General features: G+C 46.5%; 1 protein-coding gene across 1 annotated transcript in view; it reads right to left on the reverse strand.

Annotated features, from left to right (window-relative positions):
• Positions 1–6,408: 6,408 nt before the first annotated feature.
• Positions 6,409–27,189, reverse strand: part of si:ch211-212k18.6 (uncharacterized) — a 38,754-nt gene continuing 17,973 nt past the window's right edge. The window contains exons 6-9 of the mRNA XM_055664644.1: positions 25,396–25,602; positions 19,468–19,562; positions 12,380–12,504; positions 6,409–7,004 (exon numbers count right to left, since the gene is read on the reverse strand). Of these exons, the coding sequence (XP_055520619.1) occupies positions 6,736–7,004; positions 12,380–12,504; positions 19,468–19,562; positions 25,396–25,602 (696 nt within the window). The 3' untranslated portion in view covers positions 6,409–6,735. The remainder of the gene's footprint in view (positions 7,005–12,379; positions 12,505–19,467; positions 19,563–25,395; positions 25,603–27,189) is intronic.

Genomic DNA, 27,189 nt, shown 5'->3' on the forward strand with positions numbered 1-27,189 from the left:
AAGTACCTAAACAGTCTTTCCAGGTGCGGCAGAGGTTCACCTGCACCTCCAACCTCATCTATTGCATCCGCTATCGTAGGTGTCACCTTCTCTACATCTTGTAGGCTTGGCGATAGTTTCGCCCAACACCTCCGCTCAGTCTGTACTAACCAACCTGATCTCCCGGTGGCTCAGCACTTCAACTCCCCCTCCCATTCCAAATCTGACCTTTCTGTCCTGGGCCTCCTCCATGGCCAGAGTGAGGCTCAGCGTTAATTGGAGGAGCAGCACCTCATATTTCGCTTGGGTAGTTTACACCCCAGCGGTATGAACATTGACTTCTCCAATTTTGGGTAGTCCTTGCTTTCTCCCTCCTTCCCCTCCCCCTTCCCAGTTCTCCCACATAGCCTACTGTCTCCGCCTCTTCCTTTCTTTTTTCCTGCACCCCCCCCCCACGACATCAGTCTGAAGAAAGGTCTCGACCCGAAACGTCGCCTACTCCTTTTCTCCGTAGATGCTGCCTCACCGGCTGAGTTTTGCCAGCATTTTTTTTTGTCCACAAGAATTATCCTGCACACTAGGGTCAATTAACAATTTTACTGAAGCCTATTAACCTACAAACCTGCACGGCTGGAGTGGGAAGTAATCGGAGCACCCGGAGGAAACCCATGCGTTCAGAGGGCGAATGTATAAACTCAGTACAAACAGCACCCGTGGTGTGGATGGAACCTGGGTCTCTGCCACTGTATGGCAGCAACTCTACCACTGCACCACCACAAATGCTCTACTGCTGCTGCACACCACTTAGCTCAGCAGAAATACAAATGCACAGCTTGTTATAGTGCTACAGTATTAGAATATCTGAGTTTGAGAGCTATGTTTAGTTATTTAACACAGGCACTGTAATAAGACAGGTGGCAGAGTGGCACAGCTGGTAGAGTCACTGCCTTGCAGCGCCAGAGACCTGGGTACAATGCTGCCCTCTGTGCTGTCTGTGTGGAGTTTGCACTCTCCCTGCTATCATGTGGCACGTGGTGCAACGGGTAGATTTGCTGCCTTGTCGCGCCAGAGACCCAGATGTGGTTCTGACTGCGGGTGCTGTCAGTATGGAGTTGGAAATGTGGGTTGAAACCTGGGCACCCAGAGAAAAACCACGAGGTCCTGGGGAGAAGGTACAAACTCAGACGTACAGGTTTGAGATCTAACTATTCCTTTAGTTTATGTTTCATTCGCAAGAAGAAGGGTTGTAGATTAATTGGCTTTGGTAAAATTGTCCCTAGTGTGTAGGATTGTGCTCGTGTATGGGCATCGCTGGTCGGTGCAGATTCGAAGGGCCAATTTCCGTGCTGTATCTCTAAATTAAACTATAAATGTGGGTTTCCTCCGGGTTCACTGGTTCCTCCCTACAGTATGTCCCAAAAACGTGTGGGTTTGTAGGTTGATTGGCTATAAGTAGACGTGAAAGTAGAATAACAGAAACATAGAAAATAGGTGCAGGAGTAGACCATTCGGCCCTTCGAGACTGCACCGCCATTCATGGCTGATCATCCAACTCAGTATCCTGTACCTGCCTTCTCTCCATACCCCCTGATCCCCTTAGCCACAAGGACCACATCTAACTCCCTCTTAAATATAGCCAATGAACTGTCCTCAACTACATTCTGTGGCAGAGAGTTCCAGAGATTCACCACTCTCTGTGTGAAAAAAGTTCTTCTCAAGATTTTGCTACTTTCAAAACCACTTTTTCTCATCTCGGTCCTAAAGGATTTCCCCTTTATCCTTAAACTGTGACCCCTTGCCCTGGACTTCCCCAACATCGGGAACAATCTTCCTGCATCTAGCCTGTCCAACCCCCTAAGAATTTTGTAAGTTTCTATAAGATCCCCCCTCAATCTTCTAAATTCTAGTGAGTACAAGCCGAGTCTATCCAGTCTTTCTTCATATGAAAGTCCTGACATCCCAGGAATCAGTCTGGTGAACCTTCTCTGTACTCCCTCTATGGCAAGAATATCTTTCCTCAGATTTCGAGACCAAAACTGTACACAATACTATAGGTGTGGTCTGACTGCAGTAGAACCTCCCTGCTCCTATACTCAAATCCTTTTGCTATGAAATACCTATGTTATAGTTATTTGCTATGAAATTTGCTGTTATTTGCTATGAAATAACATGGGACTAGTGTGAACGGGTGATGGATGTTCGGCGTGGACTCGATGGGCTGGATTGTCTGTTTCCAGGCTGCATCTTTAACAACTAAACAAGCATCAGTTTTTGTCACCGCCCCTGCTTGTAGTTGGGAGATCCCGATCCCGACCAACATTCGTAACCACCGTCACAAAGTAATTTAAACTATCAATTTATCTCATGTTTGAGAAGGAACTGCAGATGCTGGAAAATCGAAGGTAGACAAAAGTGCTGGAGAATCTCAGCGGGTGCGGCAGCATCTATGGAGCGAAGGAAATAGGCAACGTTTCGGGCCGAAACGTTGCCTATTTCCTTCGCTCCATAGATGCTCCCCTACCTGTGTTGTGTTTCCAATTGAATCACAATACTTCCTCCAATATGCTCTTTTTGTTTGTCTTATAGTCCTCCTTACAATCGCCTGAGCCTGTTTGTAATTAATCATGTGTTGGTAGTTATGAGTTATTTTTAATAATCTGAATGCTCTGTTTCTATTCACCACCGCCTCTTTACATTTATTGTCCCACCATGGCACAGCTTTCCTTTTTGATCTTCCTTTACTTTTAGGTATGGAAACTAATGCTGCTCTTTTGATACCTTCTGACAATTTATTCTTAAAGTTTTCTATATCTGTCTCTTCTTGTATCGGTTTTACATATTTATCACTTTCCTCCTTAAATTTCTCCCAATTAGCCCCCACCCCCACGCCATCAGTCGGAAGAAGGGACCCAACGTGAAACGTCGTCTGTCCATTCCCTCCAGAGATGCTGCCTGACCCACTGAGTTCCTCCAGCACACTGTGTTTTGCTCAAGATTTTATTATCATGTGTGTCGGGGATTATGGAGAGAAGGCAGGAGTATGGGGTTAGGAGGGAGAGATAGATCAGCCATGATTGTATGGCGGAGTAGACTTGATGGGCCAAATGGCTTAATTCTTCTATCTCTTTTGATTTCACCACCTGCAGTCACTTGTATAGGCGTCATAGTCATAGAGTCTTGCAACAAAATGTTCTTTGGGACCAGGTTTAGAGCTAGAGTGATACAGCGTGGAAACAGGCCCCTTGTCCCAACATGCCCCATCTACACTAGTCCCCTCTGCCTGCGTTTGGCCCGTATCCCTCTAAACCTGTCCTATCCATGTACCTGTCTAAATGTTTTGATAGTACTGTATAACCTATACTCCAGCACGGAAACAGGCCACTCGACCCTTCTAGTTATGCCGAACAATATTCTCCCCCTACACCTGCTTATCAAATAACCTTTTCCCTTCCCGTCCATATAAATCCTATTTTTAAATGATAAAAACGAACCTGCCTCCTTTGATTCATTCTACACCGCCACCACTCTCTGAGTAAAGAAGTTCCCCCCTCATGTTACCTCTAAACTTATGTCCCTTAATTCTCAAGTCATGTCATGATGTTTGTACACCTCTAAGTTCAGCTTGTTCATCCACCCCCACACTTTGTGTGAAAAGTTGCCCCTCAGATTCCTATTAAACCCCTCCCTTTTGCTCTGGTCCCTCATTCCCCTACTCTGGGCACCGACAGGTTCTATTCCTCTCATAGTACTTACCTCTACGTTATCAAAAGATACTAATGCGCCCTGTCCCCTACTCAACCTCTCCTTTTGCTCAGCCCTCATTGAGTTCTCACCGACAGGTTGTTTGGAATAAATAGTACTTACCTGGTTATCAAAAGATACTAATGGCCCTGTCCCACTTAGACGACTTTTTAGGCGACTGCAGGAGACTATGCGGTCGCTACATGTTCGCGGGTGGTCGCCGGGGGGTCGCCTTCACGGTCGTGAGGAGTTCCCGCATTCTGGGAACTAGTCGCGGCCTCATTATGGTCGCCGTGAATTTTTCAACATGTTGAAAAATTAGCGCGACTAGAATGAAGCCGCCATGGAGAGTAGCGAGAATTCTCGTGCCGTAGGCGGGTCGCCAGGAGGTCGAAGATTCTCGTAGGTTTTAGCCGGTGCTGATCGGTGAATTTTATTGGGTCGTTGGGGAACAAAAAGGTTAGTAGTTTTCAGTACCGAGGATAACCAACCGGTAATGTTAAATGTCTGCCGAGCTTCACAGCCGTGTATCTCTGACTTCTTAAAAGTTGTCTCCACTCCTTCTCCCCTCTCCCGCCCTCTTTTAAAGGACTTACCGTACACTGTGCTTTAGTTGTCTTTTTACAGCGCCAACCATCCTGTTCATCGCGGTGTGTGTCTGTATCACCTTGGCTTTGCTCCGTGTGAATTTTTTAGACAGCGCTCCCCATGTTTGCCCTGTCCCCCGCCTACATATCAGGCTGGTGAAGGAAGCGATGTGTGTGTGTGTGTGTGTGTTCCACTCTGACAGTCGCCGTTCCAGTTGCCGTTTTTTCAGGCGACTTCCAGCAACTTGACAGTCACCGTCAGTCCGCTGAAAAATCTCCTATGTGGGACAGGTCCATTACAGTGATAATTGGCTGGGAAACCATGTATTTCTGTATTTGAACAGCATGCATACAATGCAATTGGATAGTTTTTGTTTCAATATTTGTGGAAATTCTTGGGCATAGAATTTACGATATTTAATCTTGCTTTGGGACCAGCTCCATCCAAGTCCACAAGAAATTGCAGAGAGTTGTGGACGCAGCCCAGACCATCACACAAACCAACCTCCCTTCCATTGACTCCATCTACACCTCACGCTGCCTCGGCAAGGCCAGCAGCATCATCAAGGACCAGTCGCACCCTGGCCACTCCCTCTTCTCCCCTCTCCCGTCAGGCAAGAGGTACAGAAGAGTGAAAACAAACGCACACCTCCAGATTCGGGGGCTGTTTCTTCCCAGCTGTTATCAGGCAACTGAACCATCCTACCACAACCAGAGAGCAGTTCTGAATGACTTTCTACCTCATTGGAGACCCTTGGACTATCTTCGATTGGACTTTATCTTGCACTAGACGTTATGCACCATCATTCCCTTTATCAAGGGTGGCACAGTGCTGGAGTTGCTGCCTTGTATCGCCATAGATCCTGCATTCAATCCTGACTACGGGTGCTGCTGTACGCATCTTGTACGTTCTCCCCGTGACCTGCGTGCGTTTTCTCTGGGATCCCCAGTTTCCTCCCACACTCAAGATGTACCGGTTTGTTGGCTAATTGGCTTTGTATAATTGTAAATTGTCCCAAGTGGGGTTGGGGATTGGACTTTGTGCCTTCCCTCATGGTGGGAGCCATTGTGGGGGGATGTTCTATGTGTTTAAGACTCTCATTGGTGTCATGTCTGTATTTTTTTGTGTGCTGCAAAATGGCAAAAAGCATTTCACTTCACTACACCTGGGTGTATGTGAATGTGACTAATAAAATACCTTTGATACCTTTGAAGTGTGTGTAGGATACTGTTATGGGCCTGTCCCACTTGGCGATTTTTTAGGCGACTGTTATAGTCGTAGTCAACTGCCGGGCGACAACCTATGACAGCGCCCACGTCAGGAGAAGTCAAGCTGCGCTCATTGGCGTCAAATCCACTGTCGGAAAAAAATGTTTCAACATGTTGAAAGTTTAGCAGCGACCAGAAAGACGCTACGACTTTTTGCGCGACTGAGGAGACGACTCCCGTTGACCACTGGCGAACATGTGGCAACAAACTAGTCGCCTGTTGTAGACTAAAAAATCGCCTAAGTGGAACAGGCCCATTAGTGTGCTGGGTGATTTCTGGTTGGCACGGACTTGGTGGGCCAAAGGGCCTGTTTCCATGCTGTATTCTAAACTAAACATATCTGTACACTTTGGATGGTTTGATTGTGATGTGTGTGTAGGAAGAAACTGCAGATGCTGGTTTACAATGAAGAAAGACCAAATGCTGGAGTAACTCATCAGGATGGGCAGCATCTCTGAAGAGATTAACACTAGCACTATCCTACACACTAGGGACAATGCTGACAGGCTGCATCACAGTCTGGTACGGGGACTGCTCTGCTCACAGCCGCAACTCACTGCAGAGAGTGGTGAAGGCGGCACACAGCACATCACCGGCAACTGTCTCCGGGCCATTCAGGACATTTTCCACAGGCGGTGCCTGCAAAAGGCACACAGCATCATCAAGAACCACAACCACCCAGCACACAGACTGTTCTCCAAGTTACTGTCAGGCAGACGAAACAGGAGCATGGCGGCACGTACCACCAGACTTAAGAACAGTTTTTACCATCAGGCCATCAGACTTCTGAACTCATAAACACATCATATATGTTGATTATTTTATTTATTGTTGTCTTTTATCTACCAATGTCACTTTTATCTGTTTTTTAACCTTAATTTTATCCCTGTAATATCATTGCTGAGGTGACCCGTTGTCTTGTCAAAAACATTTCATTGTACTGTTGACCTTGTGTTCACCTACATATGACAAATAAAACTGAACTGAACTGAGATGGGTGACGTTTCGGGTCGAGACCCTTCCTTCTTTAGACTTCTGTAGTCCCGTATAGTCTTTCCGCTGACTGGTTAGCACGCAAAAAAAAACCTTGGTACACGTGACAATAAAGATGAACACAGCGTCTCTTATTTTGATGGATCATGTTTGTTCCAACTAGATTTCAGTTTCCACTTGGATGTGGTTGATCCAGTGGCTTTGATTCATCTTCGCTGCTGCTGCTACTAGACGCTTCTCCAAACATATCTCCTCCTGAAGCTAGTCGCAGTTTATTCTTTGGCGTCAGTGCTAAGGTGATGAGGACATGGTGGTTGCTCATTGTCAGTAGGATGAGGTTGCTCTGAGCTGCTAGAGTCATGGTTGCAATGGTGCTATCAGGGGTAAAAACTGACAGAACGTTCCCGCCATCTAAATCCCACACACTCACATCGCCTAAGAAAAAAGAGAGGGGAGTTAGTGTACTCCAAATATTATAATCAAACAAGAATTTATAATGTCTGTAGTATTTCGCAAGGTATGGGAGCAAAGAGGTCCTTCTGCAGTTGTACAGGGCCATAGTGAGACCACACTGGAGTATTGTGTGCAATTTTGGTCCCCTAATTTGAGGAAGGACAATCTTGTTATTGAGGGAGTGCAGCGTAGGTTTACAAGGTTAATTCCCAGGATGGCGGGACTGTCATATGCTGATAGAATGGAGCGGCTGGGCTTGTATACTGGAGTTTAGAAGGATGAGAGGGTATCTTATTGAAACATATAAGATTATTAAGGGATTGGACACGCTAGAGGCAGGAAACATGTTCCCGATGTTGGGGGAGTCCAGAACCAGGGGCCACAGTTTAAGAATAAGGAGTAATTAGAACGGAGATGAGGAAACACTTTTTCTCACAGGGAGTTGTGAGTCTGTGGAATTCTCTGCCTCAGAGGCCGGTGGAGGCCGGTTCTCTGGATACTTTCAAGAGAGAGCTAGATAGGGCTCTTAAAGATAGCGGAGTCAAGGGCTATGGGGAGAAGGCAGGAACGGGGTACTGATTGGGGATGATCAGCCATGATCACATTGAATGGCGGTGCTGGCTCGAAGGGCCGAACGGCCTACTCCTGCACCCATTGTCTATAAGGTCAAATTAATCGGCAATTGTGATATTTATATGAATGACTCGGATGTAAATGTATGTGTAGGAAGGAACTGCAAATGTTAGTTTATACCGAAGATAGACACAAAATGCTGGAGTAACTCAGTGGGTCAGGCAGAAAAAGAATAGATGACGCTTCACGTCAGAACCCTTTTATCCCAAACCGTCACCTATCCATGTTCTCTGGGTCTATTGCAGGTTCATAGAAGTTTGGTTTGGCTGCATTTTGAAGTATTGTGCACAATTCTGATCGTCCCTTTAAAGATAGGATGTGGTGGCTTTGGAAATGGTGCAGAGGAGATTTACCAGAATGATGCCTGGATAAGGAGGTGTTGGATACAGGGAGAGGTTATACAGACTTGGAATGTTTTTACTGGAACTCCAAAGGTTGTACGGAGACCTGATGGAAGTATATAAAATGATGAGAAGCATTATTGAAACATATAAGATTATTAATGGTTTGGACACGCTAGAGGCAGGAAACATGTTCCCAATGTTGGGGGAGTCCAGAACCAGGGGCCACAGTTTAAGAATAAGGGGTAAGCCATTTAGAACGGAGACGAGGAAACACTTTTTCTCACAGAATCTGTGGAATTCTCTGCCTCAGAGGGCGGTGAGGCCGGTTCTCTGGAAACTTTCAAGAGAGAGCTAGATAGGGCTTTTGAAGATAGCGGAGTCAGGGGATATGGGGAGAAGGCAGGAATGGGGTACTGATTGGGGATGATCAGCCATGATCATCCCCAATTTGACTAATCTTCTTGAATTTTTTGAAGAGGTTACTCTGGAAATTGACGAGGGTAAAGCAGTGGATGTTGTATATATGGACTTCAGTAAGGCCTTTGACAAGGTTCCTCACGGAAGGTTGGTTAAGAAGGTTCAATGGTTGGGTATTAATGGGGGAGTAGCAAGATGGATTCAACAGTGGCTGAATGGGAGATGCCAGAGAGTAATGGTGAATGGCTGTTTGTCAGGTTGGAGGCCGGTGACTAGTGGGGTGCCTCAGTGTTGTTTGTCATGTACATTAATGATCTGGATGATGGTGTGGTAAATTGGATTAGTAAGTATGCAGATGATACTAAGATAGGTGGTGTTGTGGATAATGAAGTAGATTTTCAAAGTCTACAGAGAGATTTAAGCCAGTTTTAAGAGTGGGCTGAAAGATGGCAGATGGAGTTTAATGCTGATAAGTGTGAGGTGCTACATCTTGGCAGGACAAATCAAAATAGGACGTACATGGTAAATGGTAGGGAATTGAAGAATGCAGGTGAACAGAGGGATCTGGGAATAACTGTGCACAGTTCCCTGAAAGTGGAATCTCATGTCGATAGGGTGGTAAAGAAAGCTTTTGGTGTGCTGGCCTTTATAAATCAGAGCATTGAGTATAGAAGTTGGGAAGTGATGTTAAAATTGTACAAGGCATTGGTGAGGCCAATTCTGGAGTATGGTGTACAATTTTGGTCACCTAATTATAGGAAGGATGTCAACAAAATAGAGAGAGTACAGAGGAGATTTACTAGAATGTTGCCTGGGTTTCAGCAACTAAGTTACAGAGAAAGGTTGAACAAGTTAGGGCTTTATTCTTTGGAGCGAGAAGGTTAAGGGGGGACTAGATAGAGGTCTTTAAAATGATGAGAGGGACAGACAGAGTTGACGTGGATAAGCTTTCCCCACTGAGAGTAGGGAACATTCAAACAAGGGGACATGACTTGAGAATTAAGGGACAGAAGTTTAGAGGTAACATGAGGGGGAACTTCTTTACTGTGCACAGTGGTCCCTGTGTGGAATGAGCTTCGAGTGAAGGTGGTGGAAGCTTTTGGTTTGCTTTTTATTTATAAATCAGAATTGAGTATAGAATTGGATGTAATGTTAAAATTGTATGAGACCAATTCTGGAGATGGTGAAAGGTCAACAAAATAGAGAGAATACAGAGGAGATTTACTAGAATGTTGCCTGGGTTTCAGCAACTAAGTTACAGAGAAAGGTTGAACAAGTTAGGACTTTATTCTTTGTAGTGCAGAAGGTTAAGGGGGGACTTGATAGAGGTCTTTAAAAATGATGAGAGGGATAGACAGAGTTGACGTGGATAAGCTTTTCCCACTGAGAGTAGGGAAGATTCAAACAAGGGGACATGACTTGAGAATTAAGGAACAGAAGTTTAGAGGTAACATGAGGGGGAACTTCTTTACTCAGAGAGTGGTGGCTGTGTGGAATGAGCTTCCAGTGAAGGTGGTGGAGGCAGGTTTGTTTTTATAATTTAAAAATAAATTGGATAGTTATATGGACGGGAAAGGAATGGAGGGTTATGGTCTGAGCGCAGGTATATGGGACTAGGGGAGAGTACGTGTTAGGCATGGACTAGAAGGGTCGAGATGGCCTGTTTCCGTGCTGTAATTGTTATATGGTTATATGATCACATTGAAGGGCGCTGCTGGCTTGAAGGGCCGAATGGCTTACTCCTGCACCTATTGTCTATTGTCTATGTAGACAGTCAAAATCTTTTTCATAACGTGGAAAAAGCAAATACTAGAGGGCACAGCTTTTAGGAGATGGAGGCAGTGTTTAATGAATATGGGTTTTAAGATCCTGACTACGGGAGCTGTCTGTATGATGTTTGACGTTCTCCCTGTGACCACGTGGGTTTTCTCCAGGTGCTCCGGTTTACTCCCACACTACAAAGACATGCAGGTTTGTAGGTTAATTGGCTTCGGTAAAATTGTAAGTTGTCCCTAGTGTGCAAGAACAGTTTTAGTGCACGGGATGGTGGCTGGTTGGTGCGGACTCGGTGGGTGAAGGACCTGTTTCCATGCTATTTCTCTAAAGCCCAAAGCACAGTTGGAGTTATATGATGAACCATGCTCAACGTTGCCCTTTTTATTTCATAGTCGATTATATGGAATTTCTGTCACATTGTTTCATAAATGCCAGGAGTGGAATTTAGGCCATTCGGCCCATCTAGATAGGGCTCTTAAAGATAGCGAAACATTGGGGGATACGGGGAGAAGGGTGGAACAGGGTACTGATTGTGGATGATCAGCCATGATCACATTGAATGGCGGTGCTGGCTCCAAGGGCCGAACGGCCTACTCCTGCACCTATTGTCTACTCTGCCATTCAATTATGGATGATCTATATCTCCCCCTCAACCCCATTCTCCTGCCTTCTCCCCATGATCCCTGACACCCGTACTAATCAAGAATCTATGAATCTCCACCTTAAAAATTCCACAGATTCACCACCCCCTGATTAAATCCTCCTCATCTCCTTTCTAAAGGTATGTCCTTTTATTCTGAGGCTATGGGTTTTTCTTTGGTCAATTAGGAATTAAGTTTATTACACTGCAAATAATGAACTGCTGTTGGTATTGATAATGGTATCTTGTTGGAGGTAAACCTGTTTGTGGTAAACTTGATCATGGTATTTTCGTGCAGTGTGTAAGGCCTGTATTTTTCTGCTAAGTAATTGCAAGCTTGTGCAAGTAATTCACTATTCTGGGCTGCAATCAATAACAAATCTTATTGTGCACTTCAGACAATTGTATGGTACACAAGACTAGGTCCACTTGAACTTCAGCCAAGAAGCCATTCTACACCCAGGTATTAAATTGAAAACCCGGCAGGTCACAAACTCACCAAATGGTTGTCAAGTAATTGGTGGCCATTTGGCCCATTGAGTCCATCCATGCTCAGCAAGAGCAAGCCAGCTAACCCCTCTCCTTGCTCTGTAAACTTCTTCAGCTCCAGCTTTTTTGAATGGGCCAAACTTTTACATGGAATGGAGGTTACATGGAATGAAGAATTTCCAGTCAGAGAGTGGAAATCTGCGGAATTCATTGCCGGCACGGTGGTGCAGCTGTAGAGTTGCTGCCTTACTCGAGTTCCATCCTGACCACTGGTGCTGTCTGTACGGAGTTTGTACGTTCTCCCCGTGACCTGCGTCAGTTTCCTCCCACAGTGCAAAGACGCACATGTTTGTGAGTTAATTCTCTGGGTATAATTGTAAATTGGCCCTAGTGTGTAGGGGTTAGTGTTAGTGTGCGCGGATCGCTGGGCTGCGCGGGCTCAGTAGTCCGAAGGACCTGTTTCTCCACACAAAACTCTTTAGAATGGGGCAAGTGTAGGGCAAATTTCTACATGGAATTGAGATGAGGAGGAATTTCTTTAGCCAGAGGGTGGAACTCTGTGGAATAATAGCAGTGGAGTTGCTGCCTTATATCACCCGAGACCGGGTTCAGTCCTGACTACAGGTGCTGTCTGTACGGAGTTTACACGTTCTCCCCGTGACCGCGTGGGTTTCTCCGATTTCTTCCCACATTCCAAAGACGTGCAGGTTTGTAGGTTGATTGGCTTCCGTAAATTGTCCCCAGTGTGTGTGGAATAGCGCTAGTGTTTTTCTACACAGAGAGTTGTGAGTGTAGAATTCTCTGCCTCAGAGGGTGGTGGAGGCCGGTTCTCTGGATAATTTTGAGAGAGAGCTAGATAGGGCTCTTAAAGATAGTGGAGTCAGGGGATATGGGGAGAATGCAGGAACGGGGTACAGATTGGGGATGATCAGCCATGGTCACATGAATGGCGGTGCTGGCTCAAAGGGCCGAATGGCCTACTCCTGCACCTATTGTCTATTGTTTGATCTTGAAACACGGTTAAAGCTAATTACTTTAAAGACATGGGCTTTCCTTACCTGCTAGAACTATAGCCTTTGATCCACCATCTGTCAAATGTACAGAATTGTTTGTTCCAAAGTTAAGGTTTTTGTAACCAGGGATGGTCTTGTGCCCTTTTCTGAATGGGTCCCACACCTTCAGTCTTTCAATAAATCAAAACAAGAAAAACAAACTCATTATCAATGTCAAGTCAAGTCAAGTCAACGTTATTAGTCACATACACACACAAGATGCGCAGTGAAATGAAAGTGACAATGCCTGCGGATTGTGCAAAAAAATACAGAACAGAACAGAACCAGTATTTACGTTAGAAAATAATTTTATACAAAAGACACAACACAACAGTAAATTAGTCCTTGGTGAGGTAAGAGTTTACAGTCATGATGGCCTGTGGGAAGAAACTCCGTCTCATCCTCTCTGTTTCCGCAGCGTTTGCCTGACCGTAGCAGCTGGAAAAGTCTGTTGCTGGGGTGGTAGGGGTCCCCCATAATGATGCTGGCTCTGGAGCTGCACCTTCTGATGTATGGGTCCTGCAGGGGGGCGAGTGTAGTTCCCATGGTGCGTTCGGCCGAACGCACTACTCTCTGCAGAGCCTTCCTGTCCTGGGCAGAGCTGTTCCCAAACCAGATTGTGATGTTGCCGGACAAGATGCTTTCTACAGCCCCAGAGTAGAAGCACTAAAGGATCCTCAGAGAGACTGAATTTCCTCAGCTGCCTGAGGTGTTAAAGGTGCTGCCTTGCCTTACTCACCAATGTGGCAGCGTGTCCATGTCAGATCCTCTGTGATGTGGACTTCCAGGTATTTAAAGCAGCTCACCCTATCCACAGTAATCCCATTTATCTCCAGTCCTCGGATGCTGTGCCCTTTCAAAGTTTACAATCAGCTCCTTAGTTTTTTTGATATTCAAGAGGAGGCTGCTGTCCTGACACCAGAGTGCCAGATTAGCCACCTCCTCCCGGTAGGCCTTCTGATCGTAATCGGAGATCAGGCCCACCACCACAGTGTCATCAGCAAACTTGATATCTGAAGAGGTGTCCTGACCCGAAACATCACCTCTCCATGTTCTCCACAGATGCTGCCTGACCCGCTGAGTTACTCCAGCACCCTGTGAAACGTCACCTATCCATGTTCTCCACAGATGCTGCCTGACCCGCTGAGTAACCCCACCCTCCAGAGTCCGCTCCAACCAACATATACAAGTTCTATCCTACACACTGGAGACAGATTAGAGGCCAATTATCCTACAAACCTGCATGTCTTTGGAACGGTCTCTGTGGATAGGGGCAGAGACGGGAAGATGTGGCCAGTAGTGGGATCCCGATGATGGTGGCGAAAATGTCGGAGGATTTTGTGCTGTATGTGCTAACTGATGGGGTGAAAGGTGAAGTCTAGGGGGACACTGTCCATGTTGCGACTGGGGGGAGGGGGGGGGGGGGGAAGCACGGTGGGGGCTGCAGAGTACCGAAGAGACACCTTCCATCATACCGAGTGAGGGCCTCGTCTATGATGAGGGCCTCGTCTATGATGGAAGAAGGGATCCCCAGAATGAGGACATCGCGGATTTGCTGGTATAGAAACATAGAAACATAGAAATTAGGTGCAGGAGTAGGCCATTCGGCCCTTCGAGCCTGCACCGCCATTCAATATGATCATGGCTGATCATCCAACTCAGTATCCCGTACCTGCCTTCTCTCCATACCCCCTGATCCCCTTGGCCACAAGGGCCACATCTAACTCCCTCTTAAATATAGCCAATGAACTGGCCTCAACTACCCTCTGTGGCAGAGAGTTCCAGAGATTCACCACTCTCTGTGTGAAAAAAGGTCTTCTCATCTCGGTTTTAAAGGATTTCCCCCTTATCCTTAAGCTGTGACCCCTTGTCCTGGACTTCCCCAACATTGGGAACAATCTTCCTGCATCTAGCCTGTCCAACCCCTTAAGAATTTTGTAAGTTTCGTATGGAACACATCATCTTGGGCGAAGATGTGGCGTAGACGGAGGAATTGTGAATAGGGCTCTTTGCAGGAGGTAGGGAGGGAGGAAGTGTAGTCTGGTTAGCTGTGCGAGGAGCCGGAGAAGTTGAGAGTGAGAACCAACTTCATTAGGCGGAGGAAGAGTGTTAGCAGACAATAGACAATAGTTGCAGGAGTAGGCCATTCGGCCCTTCGAGCCAGCACCGCCATTCAATGTGATCACGGCTGATCATCCCCAATCAGTACCCCGTTCCTGCCTTCTCCCCATATCCCCTGACTACGCTATTTTTAAGAGCCCTATCTAGCTCTCTCTTGCAAGTACCCAGAGAACCTGCCTCCACCGCCCTCTGAGGCAGAGAATTCCACAGACTCACCACTCTCTGTGGGAGAAAGTGTTTCCTCGTCTCCGTTCTAAATGGCTTACTCCTTATTCTTAAACTGTGGCCCCTGCTTCTGGACTCCCCCAACATCGAGAACATGTTTCCTGCCTCTAGCATGTCCAAGCCCATAACAATCTTATATGTTTCAATGAGATATCCTCTCATCCTTCTAAACTCCAGAGTGTACAAGCCCAGCTGCTCCATTCTCTCAGCATATGACAGTCCCGCCATCCCGGGAATTAACCTGGTGAACCTACGCTGCACTCCCTCAATAACAAGAATGTCCTTCCTCAAATTATGGGACCAAAACTGCACACAATACTCCAGGTGTGGTAGAGAGAAATAGTCCGGTTGTACAGTCGAGGAGGAAACGGGGCTTCAAGGCCTTCCTGGTGGGGGATGGAGGAGCATAGTGAATGAACATCCATGGTAAAGATGAGTGAGTGGGGGCTCGGAAAGCGGAAGGTCATGAAAGAGACGAAGGGCTTGTGAGGTAACATGGATATAGGTCGGGAGAGGTTGGACTAGGGAAGGTAGGATGGAAGGTAGACAAAAGTGCTGGAGAAACTCAGCGGGTGCAGCAGCATCTATGGAGCGAAGGAAATAGGCAACGTTTCGGGCTGAAACCCTTCAGGATTTCCCCTTCAGGGTTTCAGCCCGAAACGTTGCCTATTTCCTTCGCTCCATAGATGCTGCTGCACCCGCTGAGTTTCTCCAGCACTTATGTCTACCTTCGATTTTCCAACATCTGCAGTTCCTCCTTAAAAAGGGTAGGATGGAGTCGAGGTAAGTGGAAATTATTCCAGGGACAGAAGCAGGCAGAAACAATGTGTCTGTTGTGTTTATCTATAGAAATATAGAAACATAGAATGAAGGTGCAGGTGTTGGCCATTCGGCCCTTCGAGCCAGCACCACCATTCAATGCGATCATGGCTGATCATCCAAAATCAGTACCCCGTTCCTGCTTTTTTCCCCATATCCCTCGATTCCATTAGCCTTGAGAGCTAAATCTAACTCTCTCTTGAAAACTTCCAGTGCATTGGCCTCCATTGCCTTCTGTGACACATAATTCTACAGATTAACAACTCTCTGGATGGAAAAAGTGTGTCCTCACCTCAGTCCTAAATGGTTTACCCCTTATTGTTAAACTGTGACCCCTCGTTCTGGACTCCCCCAACATCGGGAAAGTTTCTCCAGTCCAATCCTTTAAGAATGTTATATGTTTCTATAAGATCCCCTCTTATCCTTCTATAATCCAGTGACTGTAAGCCCAGTCGACCCATTCTTTCATCATACATCAGTCCCGCCATCAGGGAAATTAACCTGGTGAACCTACGCTGCACTCCCTCAATAGCAAGAATGTCTCTCCTCAAATTAGGAGACCAAAACAGCACAAAATACTCCAGGTGTGGTCTCACCGGGGCCCTGTACAACTATAGTAGGACCTCCTTGTTCCTTTACTCAAATCCTCTCGCAATGAAGGTGAACTCAGATTGGCTTTCTTCACTGCCTGCTGTACCTGCATGCTTACTTTCAGTGACTGATGTACAAGCACACCCAGGTCTCGTTGCACCTCCCCTTTTCCTAATCTGACACCATTCAGATAATAATCTGCCAGGTACACGCTAGAATTTAGAAGATTGAGGGGGGATCTTATTGAAACTTACAAAATTCTTCAGGGGTTGGACAGGCTAGATGCAGGAAGATTATTCCTGATGTTGGGGAAGTCCAGAACAAGGGGTCACACAGTTTAAGGATAAGGGGGAAGTCTTTTAGGACCGAGATGAGAAAAACATTTTTTTTCACACATAGAGTGGTGAATCTGTGGAATTCTCTGCCTCAGAAGGTAGTTGAGGCCAGTTCATTAGCTATATTTAAGAGGGAGTTGGATGTGGCCCGTGTGGCTAAAGGGATCAGGGGGTATGGAGAGAAGGCAGGGATGGGATACTGAGTTGGATGATCAGCCATGATCATATCGCAGGCTCGAAGGGCCGAATGGCCTACTCCTGCACCTATGTTTCTATGTTTCCTGTTCTTGCCATCAAACCTCACATTTATCCACATCATACTGCATGTGCCATGCATCTGCCCACTCACCCAACCTATCCAAGTCACCCTGCAGCCTCATAGCATCCTCACATCTCACACTGCCACCCAGCTTTGTGTCACCCGCTAACTGGGAGATGTCACATTTTATTCCCTCGTCTAAATTGTTAATATGTATTGTAAATAACTGGGGTCCCAGCACCGAGCCTTGCGGTACCCCACTAGTCACTCCCTGCCATTCTGAAAACGATCCGTTAATCCCAACTCTTTGCTTCCTGTCTGCCAACCAGTTCTCTATCCATGTCCATCCCCTACTCCCCCAATACCATGTGCTCTAATTTTGCACACTGATCTCTTATGTTGGGGAGAAGATAAACTCAGGCCAGGAGAATCGCTAGGGGAGCTGCATTGAAGGCGCCTCTGCCTACAGCCTGGCCGTTTTTTCCTATCTATTTGTAATTTTAGTTTGTCTAAACAGTTTTGTTTTGGGGATACTTTCGTTTTTCTATGTGGGGGAGGGGGGTAGGGTAAGGGGGAAACCGTTTCCTAGTCGCTTCCTGGCGAGGATGTGACTATTTCTCCAAGTCACGTCCTCGCCTCCCCCCCCCACCTCGCGGCCTACCATATGGATTTCCTACCGGAGACCGGGGGCTGGACCAGAGCTTCGGCAGCGGCAGCGCGTGCTGGATTCACCGTGGAGCGGGCGATACCTACCTGGTTCGCCGTTTGAAGCTCCGGAGCATTGGGCCCACTGCTCTAACATCATGGAGCTGTGGTTGCGGAGCTCCCAGCCTGGGCGACACTGACCGACATCGCATAGTCCCTGGGGCCCTTTGCCGAGAGCCGCCAGTGTTGAATCTCTGTCCGGCGCGGTCTGGGGACGTTGTGAGCTGCGGACTCCGGTGGGAAGCGGTCGTTTTTGGAGGTCTAAGCCGCTGAGGTTGGCCTTCCGTTCCGACGTCGGAGTGCCAACATTCTGGCGAGCGGGCCTGAGCGGCGGGCTGCCCGTAGCGGCTAATGCGGAGGGCTCCGGAGGCCCCAACCACGGGTGAACATCAGAGGAAGAGACTGACTTTGGTGCCTTCCCTCACAGTGGGAAACATTTGATTCTGCTGTGTGGGGATGTTTTATGTTGGACTCTATCGTGTGTTGTGTTCTTTATTTTATTGTATGGCTGTATGGTGATTACATTTCACTGCGCCAACTGGCACATGTGACAATATAAATGTATCTTGTATCTTGTATGAGGGGCTGGGGAACGATAAGTTGGAAGCTGTGGAAGGCAGACAGCCGGAAGTGACACAATCAGAGATAGATTTTAATATGTGTTCGCTACTGAATTCAAGAGGGCTTGTTATTTGTTGACAACAACTTTGTAAAAACAGCTAATAATAGGATATGCATTTCAGATAATGATTCTATTTCAATTCTAAGAAGGTTTGCAATATCACTTTGAGTAGAAATGTTTACCACAGCAAATTAATTCCTCATTCCTTGTGGACAGCACCAGTCCGTCACAGTTCATCATTCATACTATACCTATGATAGACTCCTGGGTAGATAAAAATCCTGGAGAAACTCAATGGGTGAGGCAGCAGCTATAGAGCGAAGGACTAGGTGATGTTTCGTGTCGAGACCCGAAACGTCACCTATTCCTTTGCTCCATGGATGCTGCCTCACCCATTGAGTTTCTCCAGGATTTTTGTCCACCTTCGATTTTTCCAGCATCTACAGTTTTTTCTTAAACATGATAGACTCCTAGTCTCACACAATTAGTAGTTAAAGCGAGCACACTAACATTAGGCTAGCACGGTGGCGCAGCGGTAGAGTTGCTGCCTCACAGCGCCAGAGACCCGGGTTCGATCCCGACTACGGGTGCTGTCTGTATGGAGTCTGTACGTTCTCCCCATGACCTGCGTGGGTTTTCTCCGAGATCTCCGGTTTCCTCCCACACTCCAAAGACGTGCAGGTTTGTCGGTTAATTGGCTTGGTGTAAATGGAAATTGTCCCTAGTGTGCGTAGGATCGTGATAGTGCGCGGGGAACGCTGGTTGGTGCGGACTCAGTGGGCCGAAGGGCTTGCTTCCTTGCTTTAGGATTCTAATTAGCTAACAACCAACCTTCCCTAGACGTGGTAGATGGGGCATTTTGGTCAGCATGGGCAAGTTGGTCTGAAGTAGGGTTGCCAACTTTCTCACTCCCAAATAAGGGACAAAAGATCAAAATAAGGGACAAATTCCCGACGGCAATCCGTCGACCGACTGGGCCATGGCTGGGTGAATGATGATTTGGCCCCGGGTGCTGGACTGCACACAAAGCCCAGCCGGCGGGCCAGCTGAGGAGTTTTGGCCCGGGCCGCGCGACATCGCGCGCAAAGTCCGGTGCCCCGTCCAACTCATGAACTGATGAGCGGCCATGAGCTGGTTGGGCTATAGACCGACCGACTGGGTCGTGGGCGAGGCGCTGCTGCTGCTGCTGCTGCACTCCATGGGCTGCACTACGTCGGGGCGGGTGAGATAGTCCCCTCGACCCGAGTGGTAGCTGTTCAATATGGGACAAGGGCGATCCCGTACGGGACAAACCAATTTAGCTCAATATACAGGGTGTCTCGGGCTAATATCCGAGCCTGTAGGGCCCGTCTCCATGCAGTGTGACTCTATGTTCTGTATCTCTCCGTCACTGATCTAAACACACAGCATGCGTTACCTGTTTGTCTCTGCAATGCCCAGGACGATGCGGTCCGCTGAGTTAGTTATGGCAGTGCAACACACATTCGGTTCATTCTTTAGGCGTTTTCGGACCTGAATATTAAAAAAAACATTGTTTTTATAAAGTTTAAATTTCCAAATAGTTGCTTAATAAGTCCTGAATGCAACGTAAGAGAAACACGAGGAACTGCAGACGCTGGTTTACAAAAAAGGCACCGAGTGCTGGAGACGGGTGGCATGGTGGCGCAGAGATAGAGTTGTTGCCTTACAGCGCCAGAGATCCGGGTTCCATCCTGACTACGGGTGCTGGAGTGTGGGAGGAAACCGGAGCTCCCGGGGGAACACACGCAGGCCACGTACAAACTCCGTACAGACAGCACACATAGTCAGGAGCGAACCCGGGTCTCTGCCGCTGTAGGGCAGCAACTCTCCTGCTGCGCCACCGTGCCGCCCCCTGTTCTCATCAGCTTGGCCAAGGAACAACAGATGCAGTTTAATAGAAACATAGAAAATTATGAAAGGACTGAACAAGCTAGATGCAGGAAACATGTTCCCAATGTTGGGCGAGTCCAGAACCAGGGGCCACAGTCTTAGAATAAAGGGGAGGCCATTTAAGACTGAGGTGAGAAAAAACTTTTTCACCCAGAGAGTTGTGAATTTGTGGAATTCCCTGCCACAGAGGGCAGTGGAGGCCAAATCACTGGATGGATTTAAGAGAGAGTTAGATAGAGCTCTAGGGGCTAGTGGAGTCGAGGGATATGGGGAGAAGGCAGACACGGGTTATTGATTGGGGATGATCAGCCATGATCACAATGAATGGCGGTGCTGGCTCGAAGGGCCAAATGGCCTCCTCCTGCACCTATTTTCTATATTTCTATGTTTCTAATTCAGATAAATGTGAGATATTGCATTTTGGCAGAACAAACCAAGCCGTGACTTGTACAGTAAATGGTAGGGCCTTGGTGAGTGTTGTAGAACAGAGGAACCTAAAGATACAAGTCTATATTAACATGAAAACAGTGACACAAGTAGACAGTTTTAGTTTAGTTTATTGTCATGTGTACCGAGGTACAGTGAAAGGCTTTTTGTTGCGTGCTATCCAGTCATCGGAAAGACAATACATGATTACATTCGGGCCGTCCACAGTGTACAGATAAAAGGAATAACATTGTGCAAGATAAAGTCCAGTTAAACATAGTCCGAGGGTCACCAATGAGGTAGATGGTAGCTCAGGACCGTTCACTAGTTGGTGATAGGATGGTTCAGTTGCTTGATTGAAAGTGTTAGTTATTGATTGTTGTCATATTTAAGCTCTCCTGCATGAAAGAACTAATTGCTATTACATTGCTTGCTGAGATACTTCACAAGATCATGTGGCTTGTATTTCTCTCAGACAGGCTTTCTCCAGTGGAACAGATAAGAAGAGAGAGAGAGAGATAGGACTTTTGCCTTCCATTACAGTAAGGAGGTGTTTGGAGATTCACTGTGCAGGATGTTGTGTGGAACTGTGTATTTTGTTTTTGCTGGAATGACTGCAGGGACCAACATTTTGTTCAAACTTTTGTTTGTTTGAATGACAATAAAAGGAATTCAGCAGAGATGTTATATGACCATCCACTGGGGGCAACATGGAACCAGAATACTCCAAAGGCTGTTCACTTTCATCACATGACAATGGAAATGACTAATTATGTTTTATCGTTAACCAGGGCATTGAAGGATGTACAATAGAACCACCACGTCAGAAATTGAACCTGGTACTTGTGTAATAATCAGGAATTGGATGAGGAATAGACTGGACATTCGGTGGGAAGGCATTAGCATGTCCTTCTAACAACCCCTACCGCAGAAAAGGTGGAGGGGAGACATGCGTGGGTTCATTTTCACCACTGTAAGGTTGTCAGTATGGTGCATAAAAGATAACACGTTAGCTTCGTTCTTTTAAGAAATCCCTTTCTAGGATAGATTGCGATGGACATGTCGCTATTGTTCGCCTATCTTGGGACATTGATAGCCATCAGATCTGCGAGAAACCAAGTATGTCGATGTAATACAATGTGATGGCGATGGTGGCATTGGCAGATTTGCAGGTGACGCAGGGCTGGGTGACTGCGAGCTGTGGGAAGGATGCTATAGAAACATAGAAACATAGAAATTAGGTGCAGGAGTAGGCCATTCGGCCCTTCGAGCCTGCACCGCCATTCAATATGATCATGGCTGATCATCCAACTCAGTATCCCGTACCTGCCTTCTCTCCATACCCTCTGATCCCCTTGGCCACAAGGGCCACATCTAACTTCCTCTTAAATATAGCCAATGAACTGGCCTCAACTACCCTCTGTGGCAGAGAGTTATAGAGATTCACCACTCTCTGTGTGAAAAATGTTCTTCTCATCTCGGTTTTTAAAGGATTTCCCCCTTATCCTTAAGCCGTGACCCCTTGTCCTGGACTTACCCAACATCGGGAGCAATCTACCTGCATTTAGCCTGTCCAACCCCTTAAGAGTTGTGTAAGTATCTATAAGATCCCCCCTCAATCTCCTAAATTCTAGAGAGTATAAACCAAGTCTATCCAGTCTTTCTTCATAAAACAGTCCTGACATCCCAGGAATCAGTCTGGTGAACCGTCTCTGCACTCCCTCTATGGCAATAATGTTCTTCCTCAGATTTGGAGACCAAAACTGCACGCAATACTCCAGGTGTGGTCTCACCAAGACCCTGTACAACTGCAGCGTCTGTGAACTGAGGGTGACCACAGGCTACGTACCCACTGGTGGTGCGACTCAAGTGTGGAAGTTTCACCTACAGGCCCTCAGTGATTAACTAATTATGTATACACACCAATTAACCCATGCCTTGCCAGGTCTGCATTCTAAGGTACGTGAAGCGCAGAGACCACTACCTGTTGAACACAGGGACGAGTTCATACTGTCAGACTACACACTGATAATGCATTGGGACGGAAGGAATTGAAACTGTTGAACAGAACTGTACAAAGTGGTATCAACAACATCAACCGCCAAGAAGAGTGAAGATCACCGCGCTGGATTCATCTGAGTGACTGTAAATGGTTCGGGGAACCAAGAAGGACAATGGGGCTATTGACCCCACTTTTATTCTGGGGTTGGCCCTACTCTGTTTTCGCAATACTACAGCGTCTAGTAGTTGCCGAGTGATCAAGCCACAGGTAAATGGGACCCATAGATATGGGGGACTTATATATGATCATTTTAAAGGATGGTACACACCACCGTTTAAACCAGGATGGAGGGTGAATGAAACTAAGGCAGGGAAGATACCACGGTTGAGAATAATAAGCGACCCTCATATACCATTAAATACCTCATGTCATTGCAACTACCCAGAGAAAGGGGCATATTTGGGAAACAGCTCATGTACTACAATCTCTCCTCAGGGACCACCACGGTCAGTAAATGGAACATATTTTGTGTGTGGGTTATGGGCGTATCCGTGGCTGCCAGGGGTGCCATTGGGAGATGACAGCTCTTGGGACAGGAAATGGGGGAAGAACGACCACTGGAACGGGTGCTGCTAAATAGCCTATGTAGTTCAGATTCAGATTCAGATTCAGAAAACTTTATTGTCTGTCGTAACAGAAAATCTTCTTTGACGTGGCTCAACATACAGACAGGACAATGTACTGATAAGCAGTCATACAACACAGATTTCTGCGAGCACACACAGTGTGTATCGATCTTAAAAGCAAATATAAAGATTAAAAACTGTAAAAATAGACAAGATAAAAGTTGTGGATACGTGTAAAGTGACAATGCGTCAGGGTTAATTTGTCCATTGTTCATTTTTTATTTAAGCTGTTTATGGCAATGGGTATGAATGAGTTTTTGGGGATGTTTTTCTTGGATAGGGGGACTTTATATCGGTGGCCTGATGGCAGAAGTTGGAAAGACTTGTGCAGGGGGTGGGGTGGGATCCTTTGTAATGAGATTGGCTTTCCTTTTAACTGCCTGGGTGTGGAGTACTGATAATTGATTTTGAGTTTTGCCAGTTATTTTGCTTGCCTGATTGATGATCCGGGAAAGCTTTGATTTGTCTTTGACAGAGGTGAGGGTGAACCAGGATTTGATGTTAAAGGTGAGTACAAATTCTATAAGTGATTTATAGACAGCTGTTAAAATGTCCTGTCTGACATCAAAGCTATATGAGGGTGGTCCACGATCTTACAGAGGCAGCTGGAACCCCGAGAGTCAAGAGGGGTATCTCAGTAACTGAAAGGTATTGGATGATCGTTTGTCCTCCATACGATGTCGCTAGAACAGCTAAATAATTTCAAAAATGTGGCATCGGCTATAGAAACTTTAGCTAATTCCACTGCACAGGCTTTTATGGATGTACGGCAATCCATTCAGGACATCACCGTGGCAATGAGGGTAGTAATCCTCCAGAACCGAATGGCATTAGATTTTGTTCTGGCAGAGAAATGGGGTACTTGTGCTATTCTAGGGCACAAATGCTGCACTTACATCCCTGATGAATCTTCTAACATTACTGATTTAGCAGAACATATTACTGCAGAAATAAAGAAGATTACAGAGGTAGGGGAGGAAATACATTAATAAAGGTGGAGAATGGTGGCCATTTAGCATGTTTGGAGGAATATGTGGAATGATAATACATTATGGATCTATTGTACTGCTGATCATCATATTAATCTATGTACTGAAATGTCTGAAGCCTCTACTATGTACCAACCAAGGACTATAATTGTTATCAGATTCTGATAAAAAGGAAGGAATGACAGAGTTAGTTATTAATCGATTGTTGTCATATTTAAGCTTTCCTGTTGTAAAAAGCCAATTGTATTGCATGATGGGATTTGGCCAAAATCATCATGACAAGGTTTTTTTTTACGCAAGTTGAATAGTTCACAGCTCTCTTACAAGTTTTTTTAATGTAGGTTGAAGAGGTTAATCAGATAAGAAGGGGCTTGAGGATGCCATTGGGATGACTGACTTTTGGCAAAGAGTGAAAAACAACTCCATATTTGGAGGTGGATGATGGTTTCTGGTACATTACCTCATGCAATTGGTATTATGTCTGAAGGTATATTAACCCCAGTTTTCTGGTATTTCTTTGTGTGTGCCGCTGGAGTATTCAGACGTAAAACTGTTGCCTCTGGGACTCTAGGTCCACACCCGTCAGGCGTTAAATTAAAGCTTGGTATGGTCTTATGAATCTGTACATTGTCTATCTTTTTAAGTGAACCGTTACATGATAACAGCTGGGAAGAAACTGTCCCTGAATCTGGAGGTGTGCGTTTTCACACTTCTGTACCTCTTGCCCAATGGGAGAGGGGAGAAGAGGAAATGGCCAGGGTTGATGCTTGGTCTTAATTGAGGGTGTAAAGGTCATATCCCCTTGTACTGAATCTCTGATTTGTCAGTTGGTGATGCATAATTGATGACCTCTAGTCTGCCTTGCCTTCTGCCTCCAAAGAATAAAGCCCAACTTGAGGCAGCGTGAGGTGTAGATGTACACCATACTCCAGAATTGGCTCCCCAATGCCTTGTCATTTAACATCACATCCCAACTTCTATACTCAATGCTCTGAGTCAATTACCACCCTATCTACAGAGATTCCACTTTCAGGGCTGAAGGTCTGATTTTGTGTTCCATAAAGTGAGTTTCTCTGAATCGATGAAGTCTGTTTTTCCTATTCTCTGGTCCTAGAAATAAATCCCATTTGATTTCCAATAATCCAAAGATAATTTTCCACTTAACAAAATTATATTGTTTAACAATTTGAACTGCAGTGTAAATAACACAGCAGCATGGGGAGTCGATGGAAAGGATGTTGGTTTGTGTGATGGTCTGCAGGGCTGCGTGCACAGCTCTCTGCAATCTCTTGCGTTGTATTTCTGATTCACAGTAAAGTGTTTTGATTTACCTTGCCAGTGCACAGGTCCCACAGGGTGACGTAGCTGACCTTGTCCTCGTCATTATAGTTTGGCAGCACAAGATGGCCGCCACCGTCAGTCAGAGCTGCACAGTGCAAGAACAACATGGAGGCCCTGTCCTCCAGGGTGTGTGTGTGGGTCTCCGTCTCCAAGTTAAAGACAGCCAGATGATGTGCAAAGTAAGAGCAGACGACCACCTGAAACAAAGACCGCAGTTAATGTATTTTCGCAATCTGACAAACAGCGTCAGTTCGCTTCAGTTCCGTTTAGTGTATTGTCACGTGTACCGAGGTACAGTGAAAAGCTTTTGTTGCGTGCTAACTGTGCAGAGTACTTTTGGTACAGAGTCATTATATATCATAACAAGTACTTTAATTCTGTACATACAGTCCACACCAGACCAGACCAGACAAGGTTAATTCCCGGGATGGCGGGACTGTCATATGCTGAGAGAATGGAGCAGCTGGGCTTGTACATTCTGGAGTTTAGAAGGATGAGAGGAATTCTCATTGAAACGTATGATTGTTAAGGACTTGGACACACTAAAAGCAGGAAACAATTTCCGATGTTGGGGGAGTCCAGAACCAGGGGCCACAGTTTAAGAATAATGAGTAAGCCATTTAGAACAGAGACGAGGAAACATTTTTTCTCACAGAGAGTGGTGAGTCTGTGGAATTCTCTGCCTCAGAGGGCGGTGGAGGCCGGTTCTCTGGATGCTTTCAAAACTGAGCTAGACAGGGCTCTTAAAAATAGCGGAGTCAGAGGATATGGGGAGAAGGCAGGAACAATACAATACAATACAATACAATATTTATTCCATGTCATTTGAACCTCAGTGAGGCTCAAACGAAACTCCGTTTCCACAGCCATACAAACAAAGACAATTCCTATAAAACATACAAACAATGCAATTTACACAAACATCCATCACAGTGAATCTCCTCCTCACTGTGATGGAAGGCAAAGTCTTTTCTCTCCCCTGCACCATTTCTCTCCCAATGTTGAAGCCCCAGGCAGGCGATGGTAAGTCCCACGGCCATTTAATGCCGAGCTGGGCGATGTACGGCCCCGCTCCAGGCCCAAAAGTCACAATGTTGGAGGCCCCGGCAGGCGCTGGAATGTCCCGTGGCCATTAAAGCCGGTTCGGGCGATGTACTTCAGGTCATTCCAACCCCGCGACACGGGCTGGAGAACTTGCGTTGCGGGAGCTCCGAAAAGCAGTCTCCTACAAGGACCCGCGAGCTCCCAATGTCCCAGTCCACAGGTCTGCAGCTGGAGCCTCCGAGCTACGTGGTCGGGCCACAGCAGCGAGCCACCACCGCTCCCCACGCTCCAAGGCTGGCCGATGGTGAGTAGTCCGCAGCTCCGCAGACTCCGTGACTGGAGCCCCCTGGTCGTTCCGGTTGGAGGCCGCTCCAAGGTACTAGGCCCAAACGACAACGGAGACCCGACAGGGAAAAGGTCGGGTCTCCCGTGCAGCGAAGAGATTTTTAAAAACTTCCCCCTCCCCAGCCCCCCACATATACACAGTTAAAAACAGTATTTTATTGAAAACACGAACAACTACATTTAACTAAAGAAAAAAAAAAAAGACAGGCGGGCTGTAGGGGCTGCTGCAACGTGAGTCGTGCCGCCACTCGAACCTGAACGGGGTACTGATTGGGGATAATCAGCCATGATCACATTGAATGGCGGTGCTGGCTCGAAGGGCCGAATGGCCTACTCCTGCACCTATTGTCTATTGTCTATTATTGAGATGAGTACTGTAGGCCCCCGAATCGTAA

The sequence above is a fragment of the Leucoraja erinacea genome, chromosome 41 (assembly GCF_028641065.1).
Source record: "Leucoraja erinacea ecotype New England chromosome 41, Leri_hhj_1, whole genome shotgun sequence".
Taxonomy (NCBI): Eukaryota; Metazoa; Chordata; class Chondrichthyes; order Rajiformes; family Rajidae; genus Leucoraja; species Leucoraja erinaceus.